This window comes from Mesoplodon mirus, assembly GCF_964341445.2.
Source record: "Mesoplodon mirus genome assembly, chromosome: 13".
NCBI lineage: Eukaryota > Metazoa > Chordata > Mammalia > Artiodactyla > Ziphiidae > Mesoplodon > Mesoplodon mirus.
In genome coordinates this window covers 5969875-5988849 of record NC_138989.1, presented here as the reverse complement: position 1 = coordinate 5988849, position 18975 = coordinate 5969875, and the positions used below count along the sequence as shown (strand labels likewise).

Genomic DNA, 18975 nt, shown 5'->3' with positions numbered 1-18975 from the left:
GATGGAGGGAGGGAGGGAGGGAGGGAGAGAGAGAGACAGAAGGAAGGAGGGAAGGAAGGAGGGAGGAGGGAGGGAAAAGGAAAAGAAAAGGAAAGGAAAGGAAAGGGGAAGAGAAAGGAAAGGAAAAGGAAAGAAAACAAGCCACCCCCAAATGGCCCTCGCTTCCCAGTAACAGCTGCAGAGGAAGCGGCCTCTCCGTGGAGACCATTTACGGGCTCAGCGAGGCGAGCCTGCTCCTTCTGTGCTCCTGGAGGAGGGACGGTCCGTGCCTCTTCTCAGTCCCCTGGAGGCCAGGGCTGGGCCGGCTGCTCCCTGACCTGTCCATTCCTCCCCCGGGGTGGCCGTAAGACTGTGAGTTCAAATGGAGTGCGGGAGATGCTGACTTAGGGTTCCTCTGCCAATGCGCTGACAGCCCTGAGTCCCTGGGGAGTCAGTGCCTGGCCCACCGAGCTCCTTCCTCCCTGCCCTGAGCCCTCAGAGGCACTACGGGCCCTCAGAGGTGTCTGACCGAGGAGTGCTGGGGGGTGGAGGCGGGGAGGCAGAGGTGGGCCTGCGCATCGCAGTACCCAGGAGGGATGCTTACGGCAGGGATCCACCCCTGCAGCATTTCCGGGGGACCACGGAGCGGGAACCTCGATGGGCTGAGACCTCGGCAAAGGAGCTGGCGTCAGACCCCTCCCCACCCAGGGCTCCCGGGCCGCAGGTCTGGCCCCAGGTCTGGCCCGCAGGTCTGGCCCACAGGTCTGGCCCACAGGTCTGGCCCACAGGTCTGGCTGGGATGCCCAGGGCAGTGGCGGGGGCAGTGGCGGGGGCAGTGGGGAGACTCACCATCTTCAGCTTGTGCTGCTGCAGGATCTCATCCAGGTTCTGCCTCTTCTTGTAGTTGAAGTAGAAGTTCTTACACTGGGACACCGTCTTGGAGCCCACCATCCGGGCGATGGCCGACCAGTTCCGGCCGTGTTCCAGGAGGCCTGTGCGGGGGAGGGCGGCAGGTGAGGGGTGGCAGGGGGCTGGACAGGCAGCAGGGGCCTATACCCACAGCCTGGAGGGCAGACAGAGCCCTGGGCGAAAGCAGCCCTGATCCCGGGGCTCAGGCTCACTGCACGGGTCCAAGGTTTCTGGAAAGAGATGGCTGGGGTGGGGGACACCAGAAGGGTGTGGGAGGCCTGGGCTCCCCGGGCTGCATGGGACAGCCTGGAACTGGAGGGGCAGGTGGGTGCAGCCCTGGGTGTACCCCTGCTGAGGCCACTGTCAAGGGTTCCGGGGACTGAGGGCTGAGGTCTGGGGCGCAGACCCCGCCCGGGGCCCCACCTCTCCTCCTCCCCTGGCTGTCTTGACCCAGCACTGACACTCGCTCGCAGCTGCAGACGAGGCCTCGGGAGACGGGCTGTTTTCCGGCCGCACCAAGCCAGAGAAAGGAAGGAACGTGTGAGCAGGGGTGGGAGGGTGGAGTCCGGCTTGGGGTGAGCTGGCCCAGGATCCTCAGCGCCCAGGTTAACTGGGGCACACCCAGAACCCAGAGCTCCCCGTGGACGTCTAAAGGCCCACCCTGGACTCGGGGCCCACCAGGCGTGGTTCAGGGTCTGGGAGTGGACTTGCCTCCCCAAATCACAACCCCCCCATCTCCATGAGCTTCTCACACAGCCTCACAGACTCCTGATGTGGGGAGAAACGCCCAGGAATTGGTAGACCCCATCCCAAATTCACCTAGGGAAGAGAAAGTTCCCTCCATCCCCACAAACTCAGGCCAGAGCTGCACCTCCGAGCCCTATTCCGCTCTCAATGCCATAGACACCAGGCTCTGTAGAAACGTCGTTCCCCCAGCCCCCCTGGAAGCCAGCCCCAAGTCTCAGCCCGTCTGCCCGCAGTGCTCCCAGCACACGCCTCGCACAGGCCAGCGCCTCTGCATCTCCAGGCAGCGCACCTTGTGTGGCCAGGTCAGCCCGAGCAGGTAGGGCCTGCCCCCTTCCTGACGGCTGCAGGAGGGGCAGATGGGAGGCTCCGGCCTCCGGGGACTGCGGGGCAGGACTGGGCCCCCAGAGGGCAGCAGGCATGAAGCCTGAGTCACGGTGCTGGGAACACAGCAGCCTCTGAGCCCCAGAGCTAGACTCATAAGGACTAGCGAAAGATTTCCCATAAAGAAGTTTGAGGCTGTTTTCCTTGAATCAAATCAAGCTGCAAGCAGGGAGGGCTACGGCTGATATTTTTCAGGGGTGTGGGAGCGTAAGGGGCGGACAGTCTGTGTGTCGGTATTTTCTTTCTTTCATTCATCCATCCATCCATCCATCCATCCATCCATCCATCCATTCAAACATGTGCCGGCGGCTTGCTACATACAAGACTCGCACAGAAATAAAACAGCAGCAAAAACAACATCAACGAACCACCAGGCCACACGGCCGAGCAACCTGGAGTTTCAACAAACCACCAGGCCACACGGCCGAGCAACCTGGAGTTTCAACAAACCACCAGGCCACACGGCCGAGCAACCTGGAGTTTCAACAAACCACCAGGCCACACGGCCGAGCAACCTGGAGTTTGCAAAGCCCTGCAAAGACCTGGTTCCCTCTTCTCCTTGCTGTGGAGGCCACGGCTGTTTTCCCATCCCCAGGATGGGGGAAACCGAGGCTCCAGGCATCAGAGGAACTCACAAGCTTACGGGGTGCGCCAAGGGGCCGAGTGGACGTGGGACCCAGGTTGTCTGCTCTCCCGCCTCTGGGCCCGGGGAGTGGGGTGCTAGACTGACAGGCCACCTGCTCCCCTGCGGAGGCCACGGGGCCACATGGCCCCAGGGCAGCTCCTCAGGGTTCCTCAAGGACAGGCACGGAGGGGAGGGCTGGGGCGCGGGATCAAGTGTAACCCAGCCCCCTGACCTTTCCCTCCGCCTGCGCCCGCAGCAGCTGCCACTTCCACAGGACCTGGCGGAGGACGACGGGGACGCGTTTATTTATATTTCCCCAGCCAGGGCCAAGAGAGCCCAGGCAAACACGTTGGGCCGGAACCCCGGGAGGGAGAGGGCGGGTCTCCCATCTGGGCCTGCTAAGGGGTAGGTATGGGGGGGGGGGACGAGGGCCCGGAGGTGGGGGGACGAACGAACCTCAGCGAGGTTGACATTTACAGACTCAACACATAAATAAGGAGGGAGCTTGGAGCTGGCTTGGGGGTTGGGGTCCTACTTAACTCCACTGGTGGCAGAAGCAGGAGCTTGGGTGGAGGGGTCACCCGGCCCTTCCCGAAAGCTGCTCTCGAAGGAGTGCTGGACCGAGCTGTCCAGAAGCCCTGCCAAGAACATGCTGTGTGGTCTCCGCCATCCCCTCTGCTCTCTGGGCCTCAGTTTCTTTAACTGCTGCGTGAAGGGCTGGGCTGAATGCCCTAGCACTGCTGGCTAGGGTCCCTGGGGTGGGGGTGGATGGGCATGAGCTTCCTTCTGGTTCTGGTTCTGGTCCTGGCACCCCAGACTGAGGGTGCCAGGCACAGGGAGATGCACTTTAGACCCCGCCATGCCTCGGAGACCACATGGACCAGACCCAGCTGAAAGCCCCCTCCCACCCACCCCCGTCGACACCCCTCTACCTGGAGAGAGCACCTCTGAGCATGTGCCAACCAAGACCCCCAAGATCCGCCCCAAGCACAGACCTCCTTCCGGGAGAGCCCCAGCCCGACAGCCAGAGAGGCAGGGGAAGGGGCACCAGTAGAAAGTCGGGGGGGGGATCCCACGGGTATAGCACTCCTGAGTCTGCCGCCCTGGGGTCCCTGTCACCGTGGCCCAAAGTCCCCCCCCATCCCAGTCCCCTCCCCGGAGCCACTCACTCACATCCTCTCATCTGCGTCTCCCCCTCCGCCAAGTTTTCCGGAAACATACGGCTTGGAGGATGCTCCAGGGATCGGAGCTGGGAGCAGCGGGCTGGGAGGCGGGAGGCTGGGCGGCCCCGGTGCCGGCTCCGCAAGGCTTCTGGCTGGCGTCTGCTGGCGGCTCAGCTCGGCCTCACATCCTTCTCGTCCAACGGCGCGAGGGAGGGAGGGAGGGAGGGGCCGGGCGGTGGGAGGGCGGCAGGCGGAGGCTGGCTCCGAGGAGGGCGGGGAAGCGGCTCCGTGCTGCGCGCCGTGGTGGCCCAGGGCTCCTCCGGCGCTGCCACCCCTGAGCCGTCCCCCCCCCCCCGCAGCTGCGGGCGTGCGAGGTGCCCTTCGCCGATGCGGGCGGGCGGGCGGGAAGGTGTCGGCCGTGCCAGGCGTCACCAGGGAGCACAGTGTCAGCGGCTCCTCTGGGCACCAATGTGCCCAGCGCGGGCGCTCAGCCCCCGGACCCCCGACGCCCCCGCGGGGCAGAATCCAAAGACCCCAGGGCCTCTCGGGCAGCAGCGCCCGGCAGCGTCGCTACGCGCCAGGGCTCGTCCGATCTTCCTGCTGCCTGACCCAGCGAGACGCGTCAGGGCTGAATGTGACCTCCAGACGGAGGCTCGCGGGAGGGGCGGGGGAGTGTGGCAGAAGCCCAGGTTCGGAAGGGGCGGGCCAACTTGGCACTGGCTTCCCCCTCCCTCTCTCCCCATCCGCGGCGGTGGCGGCGTCAGCAGCGGTAAGAACAGATGAGGGTTCAGAAAAACAGAGCTTCTCCGCCCCGGCAGCGGGAGCAAACAGCTTCTTCCGCCGTCAGTCCCCTGCGCTGGTTCCACCTGGGGCCTGCCCCCCTCCGGGCCTGACGCTGCCATGGTGGCCAGGCCCTCCGTGGGGGACTCTGGAGGTCTGGATGGGCTGGAAGGCGGAGTAGCCTGGCACTCTAGGAGGAAGCTTAGGATGCGAGGGGACTCTTCCAAGTGCAAATGAGACCTCCCACCCCTGAGGAAGGGGGGAAGGGTTTGGAGCCCGTCAGAGGGCTCTCTGCTCCCCGAGGGTCTTGGGACAACGGCGGCGGCCTCTTCCTTCCCTCTCTGAGATACCCGTGACGACTGGGTCAGCCCGCGCCCCATACAAACACCTGCTGTGGACGCCCCAGGCAGCTCCCAGGAGGTTGAAAGTTAACTGAGTTGAACTTTGGAGCAAGATCCAGGTCACGACCGATTTCTCCAACTCCGGGGTCACTGACCTGCTTGTCCCTTCAGCCCTCAGCCTTTCCATCCTGCCCAAGAAACCCAAGGAACGACAGGCCACGGGTCTCTGAAGCACCCCGATACCCCTGCTTTGCCCCCAGCCCTCGCCCTGGGCCCTGGGGCACACCCTCCAGGGCCGGCAACAGATCCCAACCACATCGGGGATGCGGGACGTCCTGCCTGAGTCCCATGATCCGTTCTGTGCAAGGGAGGCCCAAGACGGCTTTTAAGGATGCCAATCCAATCGTGTCACTCCTCGGCTTCAGATCTTCCAGTGATGACCCAAAGCTCTTGGAATAAAATCCAAAGGCCTCAGCGTGGTGCATGAGGCCCTGCAGAGCCAGTCCTGCCCCGCTGTCCAGCCTGCTTCCTACCTCTCCCCTCGCTCCAGCCACTGGGACCTTTTCTGCCCAGCCCTTGGATGTGCCCCAGGACATTTGCACTCACTGTCCCTGCTGCCTGCATGGCTTTTTCACAGCTCTCCTTCTGTCTTCCTTCAGTTCTCAGCTTCAAGTGATACCTCCTCAAGAGAAGCCTTCCCTGACCACTCTCTCCACAGTCGTCCTCCCAGCCACCCTGCCATCGTGGGGTTTTGTCATCTCCAGAGCACTTATCACTCCCTGAAATTAGCTCCTTGGCTCCAGTGCTCAGGGACAGCCGCGTCTCTGCACCCGCAGCTGCTAGGCGTGCAGGAGGCATCTGGCAAATGAACAAGGCTCCAGACACCCTGGGTACCTGGGTTTGGGAGCCCTCTGGGCATCCCCCCGTCCCAGGCATCTCTGCTGCCTCTCTGGGGCTCCCAATTAGGAGCTCCAAAGAGAGGAGGGAGCTGAGCAGTTTATCCCCCCGGGGGGTCCTGGACCCTCCCCTCCCCAGAAGAGATGTCAGGGAGTGCCCGGCTCTCACACCAGGGGCACGTCCACACGCACTCTGTGCCGGTGCCCCAGACGGCAGATTCTGCCAACATCCCCTGTGGTCTGGATTCCCTGACCTCACTTCTAATTCCTAAGGAAGGAGTTTCGTTCTGAAGTGTCAAGAGGCGGGAACTAGGAAGTGAAATTGACCAAGACAGGAAGTCAAGCCAGGAGGTCTGAGTCACAGACTTGGAGCGCAGAATGAGGTGAAGGAGCAGGGGGTAGCCGCAGAGGTGCCAGCGAGAGGGGCTTCTCTGCGTGGTGGCACACGGAGGCTTGGCCAGCCCACGCTGGCTGTCCCGGCTACCCTCGGTGGGGAGCTTCCCATACACCGTCTGGGGGCCTGGGACAAACTGTTCTCACGGGAGCAGTGACTCACCCTCCTCAGCTCACGTACACTGGCCCCCAGAAAGGCCTCGTCCCTGTTATGTCCCTCCGCACGCTGCCACCCGCTCAGGGTCCCTGCTGTAGCCTGGGGTCTTTGAACCTGTACCAGTAGCCAACCTCCACCCCGCCACGGGCGAGTTCTGATAACCTGGGGGCAGGAGGAGTCTTTCTAGCACCTGCAGTCACCACACTGTCATCCATCTGCATCCTGGGAATGTCACAGCTGCTCCCTCTGGGAACCAGCGTCCGCCACCCGCTCCCCACCCCCCGCCGGAAACACTCGCTCCCCATTACCCCAGCCAGCCCTGTGCAGTCCTGAAGTTTTCTGTTCCCTTCATGAAGAAGCACAGGCCGCCTACAAGAGGGACATATCCACACCCCTCCCGCCAAATGCCACTTTCCAAGAGAAACTCCAGTTTGCAAAACAAGATTTTCTGCCTAAAACACTATCAAAGGAGGGGGGAAAATCCAGCAGACTCAGTCCTGAGTCATGCCACTTCCTTATTTTGGAAACTCCAAGCCCTGGGTGGGTTTGACTTGGACCCAGCCCTTGCTTGGCGACCTTGCCAGGAGCCTACTGTGTATCTGAACCTCTGACACTCCCGCCAGTCCCCGAGGGGATTCGGCCAGACAACTTCACACCTGAACTTGGACTTACCGTCCAAGTAAGTCCAAGTTAACTTTTCTGTCCTTCTACTCTTTTCAAAATAAGTCTCGGTGCCTACATAAGCCTCAGCTTCAGCTATTACATCTGCAAATCACAGTGACGATGTGATCTCCCAATACATGATCAAAGCCAATGATCTCCCAATACATGATCACCTTTTAAGATGAAAAAAAAAAAAAATCACCTGTGTGCAACCCAACACCCTACCACTTTGGGAAAAATGCCATGTTCTGTGTCCAATGTCAAGTTTTCCCACAGAGCACAGCCAAGTGGTTTGCCCCCAGGGCCAAGCAGATCTATGTTATTTGCTGGGCAAGCCCCAGCTCACCGCCCCTTGGGCCTCAGTTTTCCCATCTGCGAAGCAGAAGGCATGTGCGCTTGTGTGTGCATGTGTGTGTGTGTGCACGCACACGTGCGTTCGCAAATATGAAGAACTCGCCTTGAGGGTCCCTTGGGAGGATTAAGTAATATCATTCGTGCAAAATGCTGGAACCAGCCAGCAGCCACCACCACGTGGTAACAGACATCATCACTGCTGTGTAACCTGCCAGGGGGCTCTTTCCCTGAGGAAGCACCAACTGGAACGCCCACGTGTGGATTTTGCCCCTGGGAGTGCAGGTGGGCTGGGAGATGCTTGACTTTACCTTCCAGGGTGCTGACAAGGAACAAGAGAGTGGCCTGGAGCTTGCCCTGGTGTCTGGCTGTCCCCCAAGTTCATGCAGAAACCCCGACTCTCTCCTCCTTCTGAGCCATCACAGTGGCCTGTCTCCCACACGTCAGAAGCATCCAGATCGGGGGAGAGCGCACCCAAGACAAAGCTCAGCAGTCTCTCTCCAGGCGGAGGTGGCGACAGCTCCCCACTGATGCCAGCCCTGGGATGCTGCAGGGTCCCTTCTGACAAACCTTTAAGGCCGCCCCGCTCCTGTACATCAACCGTCCTCAGCCCCGCTCCAGGCGCTGGCCCCGTCTCCTGCTGGGCCCTCCCTGATGCCCGTACTCAGAAGTGACCCAGCACCCCTGGTGCATCAGCCGCCAGCCCTGTGCGTTAACCACAGCGCCATGCCGCCCGTCGTGAGCGCCTGTGGGCAGGTGCACGGCTGTCCAAGCACAGAGGCCATCGCTCTCCCTTGGTCCCTGCAGTGAGGACGGCATGAGGCTTTGATGATAGACACGTGGATGGTAGGCCCCACGTTTCCAAGTTCCAAGGCTGGGGACTCACGCCTCCCCTCCCCAAGCCTCAGACTCTTCATCCGTAAAAACTAATTAAACCAGCCAGTGTGCACAGCAAGCATTTTGGAGGTGCAAAGCAATCAGTGGTTTCTCCCTCGGTCCCCATGAAAGGAGGCGAGTCCTGCAGGCAGAGACAGCCTGAAGTTACTGGGGGAGAGTTCGGGGTCCACCTGGGCTCCATCCGGCCCGACAGGCCTTGCTTGGGGCCACCAGATCCTGGTCCCTGCAGCACCCTACTCTGGGGCCGCACACCTCACCTTCTCCCTCCCCACCAGGCAGGCCACACGAGGCCAGGGAGGGGCTGGTGGCCAGGAGCTGGGCCAGTGCCTATTTCTGGTCTGGAATGGTGTGCCTGGGGGCTCCCCTGCCCCCTCCACAGCTGGCGCCCTGTCCACCAGAGAAGGGGGCTGGAGACCAGTAGGAGCTGCCAGCAGAGCCCTGGGCCTCCCACACAGCTGGGTCGAGACTGCAAGCCAGGCCAGGCTGACCTTTCCCAGGGGAACTAGAGCCTCACATCCCAGCCTAGTGCCTGCCCAGCATGGCGCTGGGCCCGAGGGCAGGCAGCCAGCTCCCTGAGGCTGCCCTGCACATGCTCAGTCCTCACTTTGTATGAGCCCCAGGACAGGCAGCCCTGACTCCAAGCACAAAGGAAGGAGCAGGTGCCCACCTGCCAACCTGGAATCCTGCAGCCATCCTGTCCCCTGTCCCACTCTTCCCCATGCAATGGTCTTCCCCACGCTCTCAGAGTAATAGCCAAACTCTATCCCACAGCTGGTAAGGCTGGGGGGTGAGGGGTGGCCCTCCCGACGGCCTCTCCATTCCTTGCCTCTCTTCCCCTCGTTCTCTGGGTTTTAACAGCTTCTTACTTGACCATGCTGCCCTGGCCACAGGGCCTTTGCACATGCTATTCCTTTGCTGGGAGGCCCTTCCCTCTCTCGTCATCTGATTAATAGTAGCCAGGTCCATGGACTCACTCATCCAAACCTCACACCAGCCCCATTCCCATTCTGTAACTAGAGTGCGTGAGTTCAAATCCCAGCTCCACCAATTAACAGCTGTGTGGCCTTGGGCAGCTCACTCCACCTCTCTCGGTCTCAATTTCATCATCTGGATAGACACTAGTAATAGCATCTGCCTCTTAAGGTTTGTGGGATGAAGTGACTTGATATACAAAACGCCTTTAGCTGTACCTGGTACCCAGGCGTACCGACAAGGACTTGATAGTGTTACTTAATGTTATTTCGTGCTTTGGGTGTCAGCCCAAGGGCCCTTCCCCGGCGCTGTGAAGCCACCTCCAAATGTCATTCTACACTTGCTCAGGAGGCCACTCACCTCCAACCCCCTTCCCTGCGGCCCCGGGAAGTGTAGGCACTGCTCAGTGTCACACACCCACAAGGGACAGAGCTGGGACTCAAACCCAGGAAGAAAGGCTCCAGAGTCTGTGTGCTGAACTGCAGGCCTGCCACTTCTGAGCACGTACCGTATGCCAAGGACAGCACGAATATGGCTCATGCCACTCTTAGAATGCCCCTCGGTGATGGCATCCAGCCTCATTTTGGAGGACGAGGGAAAATGAGGCCAAGACAGGGATGGGCCAGGGTCACAAGGCTGAGGAGCCGGTTATCATTACAAACAGTGACAGGGAACTCAGTGTGTCTAAGTCACCACCCCTGTAAGCGCTTCTGTTTTCTTTCACCAAAACCCCACGAAGGTGGCTGTCCTGGATTCAACAGTGCTCCCCACCCACCGCCAAATTTCATGTCCACCCACCTGTAACCTGTGAACGTGACCTTATTTGGGAAAAAAAGTCTTTATAGATGTGATCGAGTTAAGATGAGGTCATGCTAGATTAGGGTGGGTCCTTATAAGAAGAGGAAAATTTGGACAGAGACACGCAGAGGGAAGACAGCCATGTACGATGCAGGCAGGGATTGGAATGTCTAGAAGCCAAGGAGCGCCGAGGATTGCCAGCAACAGCAGAGGTTGGAGGAGGAGAGGCAGGACCCTCCCCCGGAGCCCTCAGAGGGAACCCAGCCCTGCCGACACCTTGATTTCGGACTCACGGTCTCCAGAACTGGGAGAGAATACATTTCTGTTGTTTTTAAGCTACTAAGTTTGTACTTTGTTATGGCAGCCCCAGGAAACTCATACAGTGGGTGATACTCTAATTCCCATTGTACAGATGAGGAAACTGAGGCACAGAGAGGTTGACTAGCTTGCCTGAGGTCACAGAGCTCAAAGGTCCAGAGGCTGAGGTCCAGTTTCTCTCTGGGGATGGGGGACCCTCTGCAGCTCATCCTTCTAGGCCTGGCTCCTGGAAGTCTCCTGGGATGCCTGGGGCAGGCTCAGTGGTCCCAAGGCCCTAGGGACACCTGGCTGCTCACTTCCTGGGCTCCCCGAGGGAGGGACCAGGACTGGCTCATCTCTGGGTACCCCTGCCCTGCCCAGGGTGAGGCACTGGGTCGACGTAAATGGGTAGGAGGAGGGGTGGGTACCATCTGTCTCGGGCACAGCTGGGTTTTGGGTACCTTCCTGGGTTTCTGAGGGCCGGGGGCACTGGAACATTCCTAGTCCCCCCACCCCCGCCCACTGTGGAGGAGGAGTCCTGGGGGCTGCCAGCACCTGCCTCCCGGCCCCGACCCCCCTCCCGCCGCCTGGAACATGCAGCCATTAGCAGCCACCCTGAGCGGTAATTGTCCAGATTGCTATAATTCACGGCGGACAAGCACACTGGCACTCATCACATTATCACAAATGTCACTGAGCAGGGCCTCGGCGTGCACGGTCCCCGGGGGGACTTGCACGCTGCCGTCTCCGCGGGCAGGACCCAGGATGAGCTCGCTGCCGCCACAACCTTGAGACAGTGAGGCGCACTCCCGTCTCAGCCGGTGAGTCATCCCCAGCCGTCTCCCAAAGGAAGAGAGAGAGCAGCCTCTGACTCAGCCGACTCCCCGGTTCCCGGGCAACTGGGAAGGAGCTGGGGATGGGGCTGTCATGACGACAGAAGACACAGCACAGGCTGGCAGCCCTGGGACATGCACGTGGAGCCCCTCACGGCCCTGGTGGGTGGGTCCCCGCGCAATATCACTGCCGGTGGCTGAGATCCCAGGGTCTCACGTGTGGTTAAAAAAAACATGCAATTCCACACAAATGTCCACAACAGCATTATTCACAATAGCCAAGAGGTGGAAACAACCCAAGTGTCCATCAAGCAATGGATGAACGGATAAACAGAACTCCTCTGTCCACACGGAGGAATACAACTCAGCCATAAGAAGGAATGAGGTGCTGACGCAGGCTACGACATGGATGGACCTCAACAACACGATGCTGAGAGAGGCCAGATACAAAGGGGCATAAGTTGTATGATTCAATTCACGCCGAAGTCCTAAACGGGCAAATCCATAGAGACAGAAAGCGGACTAGTGGGCACCAGAGGTTGGCAGGGTTTGGGGAGAATGGGGAATGACTGCTAATGGGTACGAGGTCTCCGTTTGGGGTGACAGAAAGTTCTGGGGCTAGAGAGTGGTGATGGCTGCACAACGCTGTGAATGTACTTAGCCAACTGAACTGTACACTTTAAAATAATTTAAATGGTAGGTTTTTACGTTTTATGTACTTCACCAAAATTAAAGGGGGGAAAAACATCACACATTTTCAAATAAAGCCTCTTTTGCACCCCATGGTGAATCCACACCGAAAACCACAAAGTAGACACAGAAGACGGAAGAAAAGGAAAACGTGGCCCCCTTGGGGGGCTGACAGCACCCACGGACCCCTGGCAGCCAGAGACTGTGCCCACAGGCCCCCGTTAGTGCTCCTCTGAGACACTGAATATAGGACCTCACCTGCGAGAGGAAGCTTCTCCTCTTCTGAATGATGCTGAGGGTCCAGCCCGGCCCTTCCTCCAGGCCGGCCTCACCAGAGGGCGGGGAGCTTGGAGGAAGGAGGTCTGGAGCCTCCGAGGGACAGCGTGCCCGGAGGACAGGAGCCCTGAGGGGAGGGGCCCACTCCCAGGCAGGGGGCCTGCTCAGGTCTGGGGCTGCTCCTGGTCAGTTTCTGAAACACCAGGACCAGACGCTCAGGCCCCTAGGGACCCTTTCCCGGGGCAGGGGGAGGGGAGGGGGTGGGCAGGGCAGGCAGCCCATGGTCCAAGGTCTCAGCCTCCGGGCCCAGCTGTCCTCGCACACAACTGTCCCTGTGCACCTGGGTCCTTCATTAGAAAGGCCATTTGCTCCCCCCCTGAGTCATGACCTGGAGCTCTGGGCACAAAGAAGCTGCACGTCAGCAGTGGGGCCTCAGCAGGACCTTGGGGACAAGAGCCGGGAGGCCCAGGTCACCAGCCCCAGGACCAGGCCATCCTCGGCCTCTGCCTCTCACTCCCTCGTCCACAGAACGGCCGGAAACAAGACTCACCTCTCAGGGCCGGGGTCAAGGTGAATGAGAGAAAGCAGGGAAAATGGGGCTCAGACGCCACCTCAGCCTTGGCCTTCCTGCCGGCGCTGAGCTAGTCTGACGGCCCCTGCACTGGGCACAGGAGAGGGAGGGACAGCCGGAGCATCTCCCAGAGATGGGGGCCGGGGGATTGACGCCGACGTAGCCCCGAAAGTGCCGGGCCGTCCTTGGGACCCTCAGTGCCTGTTGTCTCTGGCTTCTCTTGGCCAACCCGGATGCCCCTCTCTTTTCACAGATGGGGAAACTGAGGCCCAGAGATTGGTCACTGAGCCAGGAAGTCAAGGGCCCAGCCATCCTGGCTCCAATGAACAACAAATGTGCGGGTGGCTTCTACAGAGAACGTGGGGTCGGCACCACAGCGCAGGGAGACGGCGCAGCGGAGGGGAACAGCTTGACCCCGTGGCCCTGCCGCGGTGGCCACCGGCAGGCTCTGCACCTCCCAAGGCACCCAGGTACTCTACCGCCACTCCGTCTGCAAGGCCACGACGTGCTGGCCCCAGTGGCCACGGAAGCCGTACACCGACAACATGGCCACACAGACCCATTTTCTGGAGGACAAAACTGAGGCTCCGAGGAGACGTGGCCCATCTGAGAACACCCAGAAGCGGAGCGTGCCCCCTGCAGACCACACCACAGCCCCGTTTAAGGGCACAGGTCAACCTCCTCCCCACCACACGAGCTGCAGGACCTGGATGCCCATCAAGGGCCATTAGAGCAGCCAGAAACCCCTCACCTTTCTTGGCTGTTTCCATCTCTTCTTCGGTCCAGCGAGAGCTCTCGTTCATCTCCATGGAAGCTGGAAAGGAAGACACAGCGTGTTGGCAGCAGCCTGGAGTGGGGCGCTTTCTCCACCTCTAGCTACTCGGGGCGCCTGCTGGGTGGAGGGTGTGCAGGCACCTGTTTTACAGAGGGGAACGCTGAGGCGATCCAGGGCCTGGACCCTGAGCTGCCTCTGTATGCACTCGGCTGGGAGCATGGTGACCACGTGAAGGCGGGGGGGAGATGAGAAGGGACGTGAGCTTCAGATGGGCAGGGACCTCCTCTGAGCGTGGACCCACTGGGGCCGGATGATCCTCTGTCGTGGGGGCTGCCCTGGGCATTGCGGGGTGTGGAGCAGCATCCCTGGCCTCTACCCACTAGGTGCCAGGATCCCCCACTCCAACTGGGACAATCAAAAATGGTTCCAGGCATGGCCACCTGTCCCCGGCGGGAGGGCCCTGCTCTACAGGGTGATTATTATATGCTCCCCTGACTCACGCGGTACAAGGATGGGGCTGCTCGTGTTACTGAGAAGGAACGCAGCTGCCTTGGAGTCGGGGGAGTTAGCCGGGTGTCTGCTATGGCTGTTCCTGAGCCTCTCCTCCAAGTTCCCCTACACGTGAGCCCTCGCTCTTCCCTGAAAGTCGCTTAAGACGTCGGCAGGGGGGCGAGCGTGAGGGACTTCAGCTGCGCGGACTCAGTGCCTGGAACCGCGCTAGGCACAGGGTACGCACTTGGTAAAGGCCGCTGACCATCAGAGGAACGTTCGGGCAGCTTCCCGGCTCCCTGCTGCCAGCTTTCCCCTTTCCTCCCACGGCACCCCCAGAGGCAGGCTGTGGAAGTGGAGCCTGGGGTGGGAGGTGCCCATCAGAGGGCCTGGGGTTGTCTTCCACTCCGCCATTCGGCCCCAACGTCAGCCTGGGGTCCAGAAGAGCCTCCCCAGAAGTCAGGTGCGCCAGTGCACTCCTGAAGGGAAGGAACCCTCCTGCCCTGGGTCTCCTGGCACTCCGGCACCAGCCCACAGGAGCTGCACGGGGTTTGTGGCCAGCGGGCTGGCTTTGAACCCCAACTGACTGGGACTTTACAGAGGCAACATCCCTTCTCTAAGGTTCAAACAGCCCATGTACGAAACGGGTACCAACGACCTCCCACGGGAAGAAGGAAGAGGTGCCTGGCACAAACCCTGGGTGTGGACGAGGCGGGCGTCTGTGAGACAGGGAACATCACCTCCATCAACTCCCACCCCGGGAAGACATCCAGGTGGCTGGGGCCTCAGCCTGAACACTCAGGCCACGGGTCGGGGCTCCCGCAAACGCCGGAGGGCAGGCCCCAAACGGCCAAAACGCTACAGGCAGCAAGCACACACCGGCTGCCCCCCTGTGGCCGAACTTGGGAACTGCTACTCAATTCTTCTCTTGTTTCCCCCCTTGGGGTAGGGCGTGAGGCTCAGAGCACCTGGGGGTGGGCACCCACTGAGCAGAAGGAGAAACTGAGGCCCACAGAAATGAAGGTACAGGGACTTCCCTGGCTGTCCAGTGGTTAAGACTCCACACTTCCACTACAGGGGGCGTGGGTTCGATCCCTGGTCGGGGAACTAAGATCCCGCAAAAAGGGGTGGTTTTTCGGCGGCTGGCGGGATCTTAGTTCCCTGACCAGGGATTGAACCCAGGCCCTTGGCACTGAAAGAGCAGAGTCCTAACCACTGGACCACCAGGGAAGTCCCAAGGCCAGATCTTCTGAGTGAAAAACAAAACCAAATTGGTGACCTGGAATTTTATGTGAACTCTCCAGCCCTGGAATAATCACGGCTGACAGCCAGTGAGCCTTTCCCACGTCCCAGGCACTGTTCTAGGCCCTTCCTACACACAAAGTCACTAAAACGCTCACCCCACGGGGACAGTTATTACGGGCAACCGCAGTGCCGATGAGGCCGCTGAGGCACAGAGAGGTTAAGGAACTCGCCTCAGGTCACACAGCGAGTGTGCAGCTAATGCTGGGATTCTGAGCCTGCTGTGCTTGCGGCGCCCCTTCCCCAGCCCGAGACTCACCCAGCTCGGCGCTCTGTTGCGGGGTGATGGCCTCCTCACTGTTGGCCTCATTGGCCATTGAGCGGGTGATGCGGCCTTTGCGTCTTCCCTGGCTGTTGGCGGTTCTGCGGCCTTTGGAGGCCACTGCCTCCTTCTCATCGTTGTCTTCCCCAGAGGTGTCATCCGTCTTCTCCCTAAAGGCCAGGGAGGGGAGACAGGGATGGTTTCACCGGAGCCGGGAACCTAGGTGGCAGTTTCAAGAGACCTGCTTTTCCTTAGTAAGATTGAGTGCTGGCTGCCAGCGATTTTCTACTAATCAGAGGGTAGGAAAGAGGGAAAAAGCTTGGGGTGAGGGCTGGCTGGGAGCAATCTGCAAGGCTCCTTTATTCACCAGACGAGGGAGTACGCCTGGTAGCCGTCTGCAATGCCATCTTATTTATGAAAAGGGAGGTGTGAACTGGTAGCTGTTGTCTGCTTTATTCTCCTAACAGGGACGTGGGCTGGGAGTTAACCGACTGGCTATTTTATTCACCAAGTAGGGGTGTGGGCTGGTGGCTATCTGCAAGACCATTTTGTACACCAAACAGAGATGCTCTCTGCTCTCTGCCTGCAAGATTACTGGATTAACGGCATGGGGGTGCAGGCTGGTAAAACCTTCAGGTCACTTTACTCCCCAAAGAGGAGACGTCCCCCAAGGGGCCCTATAAACGGCACTGACTTTGCCTTCCGTATTATCATGGGCCACTGTGGCCTGCAGAAAACGCAAGAGGAGAGTTTCCTGCCGGTCTTATGCAGGCCGAGCCAGGCGTGTGGGGAGCATGTGACCTCAATAACTGGGGCTGGGACTTTCTCAGAAGCCGACTCAGGAGACTTTACTGCGGGGCTCCTCAGATTTATCAGCTCCGCTTTCCATTCATCTTCCTGAAGGGCCTCGCAGGAGCGTCTGGGAGACGAGGGGTAACGAAGCCAGATGCTCTCAGAAGCCACATTCCTGAGCCCACTCCAGGTACCTGGCGCTAAGCCGTGCCCACTCCCCCCCCTTCCTCGGAGTGAATCTCCAGCTGGCTGTGCTCCCGCCCCTGGCAGGCACGGGAGGCTGCCGGTGGGGGGCCCCCCACCCCGAGGCGAGGCTGTGCCTTGATCTGCAAGAACTCACACTGACAGCGATCATTGGAAAGGTGAGGGCTGCCGCCTGCCTGCATCCTCTGACCCCCCCCTCCCGCCCCCAGCATCTCAGGAGACTCGGCCGAGGAGGGGGAGGAGGAGGAGGAGAGGAGGCAAAGAGTTCCAGAGTCACTGCCTGGATTTATTCGCTCAGGAGTGGAGCTCAAATGAGCTCTCAGTCTCTGAGGCCTCCAGAGGCTTCGAGAAAGAAAGGGCGGGCAGGCGGGAGGAGAGAAGAGCGGGCTTCCGGAAGGGGGGCCGTCGGGCACAGGCGGAGCAGAAAGTGCCTCCCTTCGAGGCAGGCGATCTGTAGATGCCACCTCCTTGCACACCCGTACAGGGGGCCGTCCACGGCCCCGTTCAGGCTGAGCGCAGACCACGGCCCTGCCACCCCCAACCCGGGGGTCGCGGCCAGGCCCCTGCCGGGCGGCCACCGGCCTTACTTGATCAGCTCTTCCTTGCCATCCTCCACGTCCGGCTTCTCCTCCTCCTTCTCGGCCTCCTTCTCCTTGTCCTTGTCCTCTTTCTCCTCCTGGCCGCTGCGGGGCATCTGCTGCTGCTGCTGCTGCTGCGGGGCCCCAGGGGAGGGCGGGGGTGGGGGTGAGGGAGAGGAAGACAGTGAGGTAGGTGAGCCTCTGCACCTGGGCCCAGCGAGCTGGGAGAAGAGCGGAGACCTGGCCGCTGGGAACCCAGAGCCCCCCCTGTAGTGTGAGCTGGACAGAAACCCCCGGGGAACTGGGGAGGCAGGAGTCACGGGTGAGGTATAGAAAGTGCTAGTGTCAGACGCCTGGCCTCTTTCACTTGGTGACTGTGTGACCTTGGATGAGGGTCTTGACCTCTCTGTGCTCTGATTCTTCCCCTTGAAATCGTGCCGACCCCTCAGCCAGGGGCGGGGAAGCTGAAATGAGAGACCCCTTGATGAGAGCTGGCATCTGGCACCAGTATTTACGTGGGGCGGAAGCCCCCAAGGCAGGAGGGAGGGGGCCCTGGTCAGCTTCAGGCAAGAGCATGGTGAACATGGGGAAACCTGGGGCCCTGACACCCCAGCCTGCCTGCCCCTGACAAAGCTCAGGCCATCTCTCTAAGCCTCAGTCTCCACATCTGTAAAATGGGCAGATGGAAATGTTGTCCCCAGGTCCCCGGGGGCCCATGTGAGGATGGTTGCTGCTATGATGAGGGTCCACTTTTGCTGCCGTGGGCCTGGTCTTCCTCTCACATCAGTCAGCCCTCAGAGGGGAAAAGAGCAGGCCCCACTGGACAGGAGAGATCAAAGGGGCTCACAGCAAAACCAGCCATCCTTCCCCCACCCCGCAGGCCTGTTCCTTTCATCTCCTTCCCAAGTGGGCGGGACAGGTGCTGGCAGCAGGCTGCTGGCACTGCCCTCACCAAGACAGGGCGGACGTGGGAGCTCCTCCCCACACCGCCACCCTTTCTGTCCAGCCTGATTTCTCTTAAGACACACACTGATTCTCTTGGCCACCCCGAAGTCCTGCTTGCGGGCGGCTGCCAAACCAGACCATCTTTCCATCCCTTGGAAAAGATGAGCCAAGTGAAATGAAAACAAACACGCCGCAAAGCCTTTCAGTGTGTACTGAGGGGCGTGGTCACACCAATTCTCCAACCAAGGAGAAAGAAACCGAAGCCCACGGGGAAGGTAAGGGTGATGTGCGAGGGTTCCCGGTTCCCTTTCTCCCCATCTTTCCTCCACGCCAGGAACGCAAGCCAGTCCCTGGCACAGGCTGCCCCGGCCTGTGACCTCACCACCACCCATCCCCCCCTGCCCCTCTCTGTAGCTTTAATTTATGACTCACGATGCGGCTGAACACAGGGCCCAGCTACAGGCTTCCGGGGACGCCGGGGCACACGGCGGGGGCCTGCACATTCACGGGGAGCCGTGGGCTTCCCGAGGCGGCAGCAGTGTCCACCCCGGAACCTCCTGGCTCAGGTCGGCCCCCTTCTCTCTACTCTGTAAGAGGAGGGGCTGGAGCGGGGGGAACAGCCTCCCTCTACCCCCTGCTCTGTTGCTGTCAATTCCCGATGGGTGGCCCAGTGTCCTTGAACTAGCCTGTCCCTCACCACCACCCCAAACCCTGAAACACTAAACTTCCAACAGCCGGGGAGCTGTGGCCGCCTCTCACCCCTGACACGTGGAGCCTCTGCTGGAGCTGGCCCCGCAGATGGGAGCTGCGGCAGAGTAGACGAGGGGGACCCGGGACCAGGACCCAGAGCAGGGGGAGATGGCACGGCCGGCTGAGGAGGGTTCCCCCTCCCTGGGGGCTGCTCGGCAT

At 60.6% G+C, this 18975-nt stretch overlaps 1 protein-coding gene across 28 annotated transcripts in view; it reads right to left on the bottom strand.

Moving 5' to 3' along the window:
- NCOR2 (nuclear receptor corepressor 2) overlaps window positions 1-18975 on the bottom strand; it is a 224761-nt gene that overhangs the window by 56375 nt on the left and 149411 nt on the right. For all 28 annotated transcript variants that reach the window (XM_082641462.1, XM_082641487.1, XM_082641489.1 and 25 more), the window contains 4 exons: window positions 17131-17255; window positions 15545-15717; window positions 13471-13533; window positions 829-971 (listed from right to left, as the gene is read on the bottom strand). In XM_082641462.1, the coding sequence (XP_082497588.1) occupies window positions 829-971; window positions 13471-13533; window positions 15545-15717; window positions 17131-17255 (504 nt within the window). The remainder of the gene's footprint in view (window positions 1-828; window positions 972-13470; window positions 13534-15544; window positions 15718-17130; window positions 17256-18975) is intronic.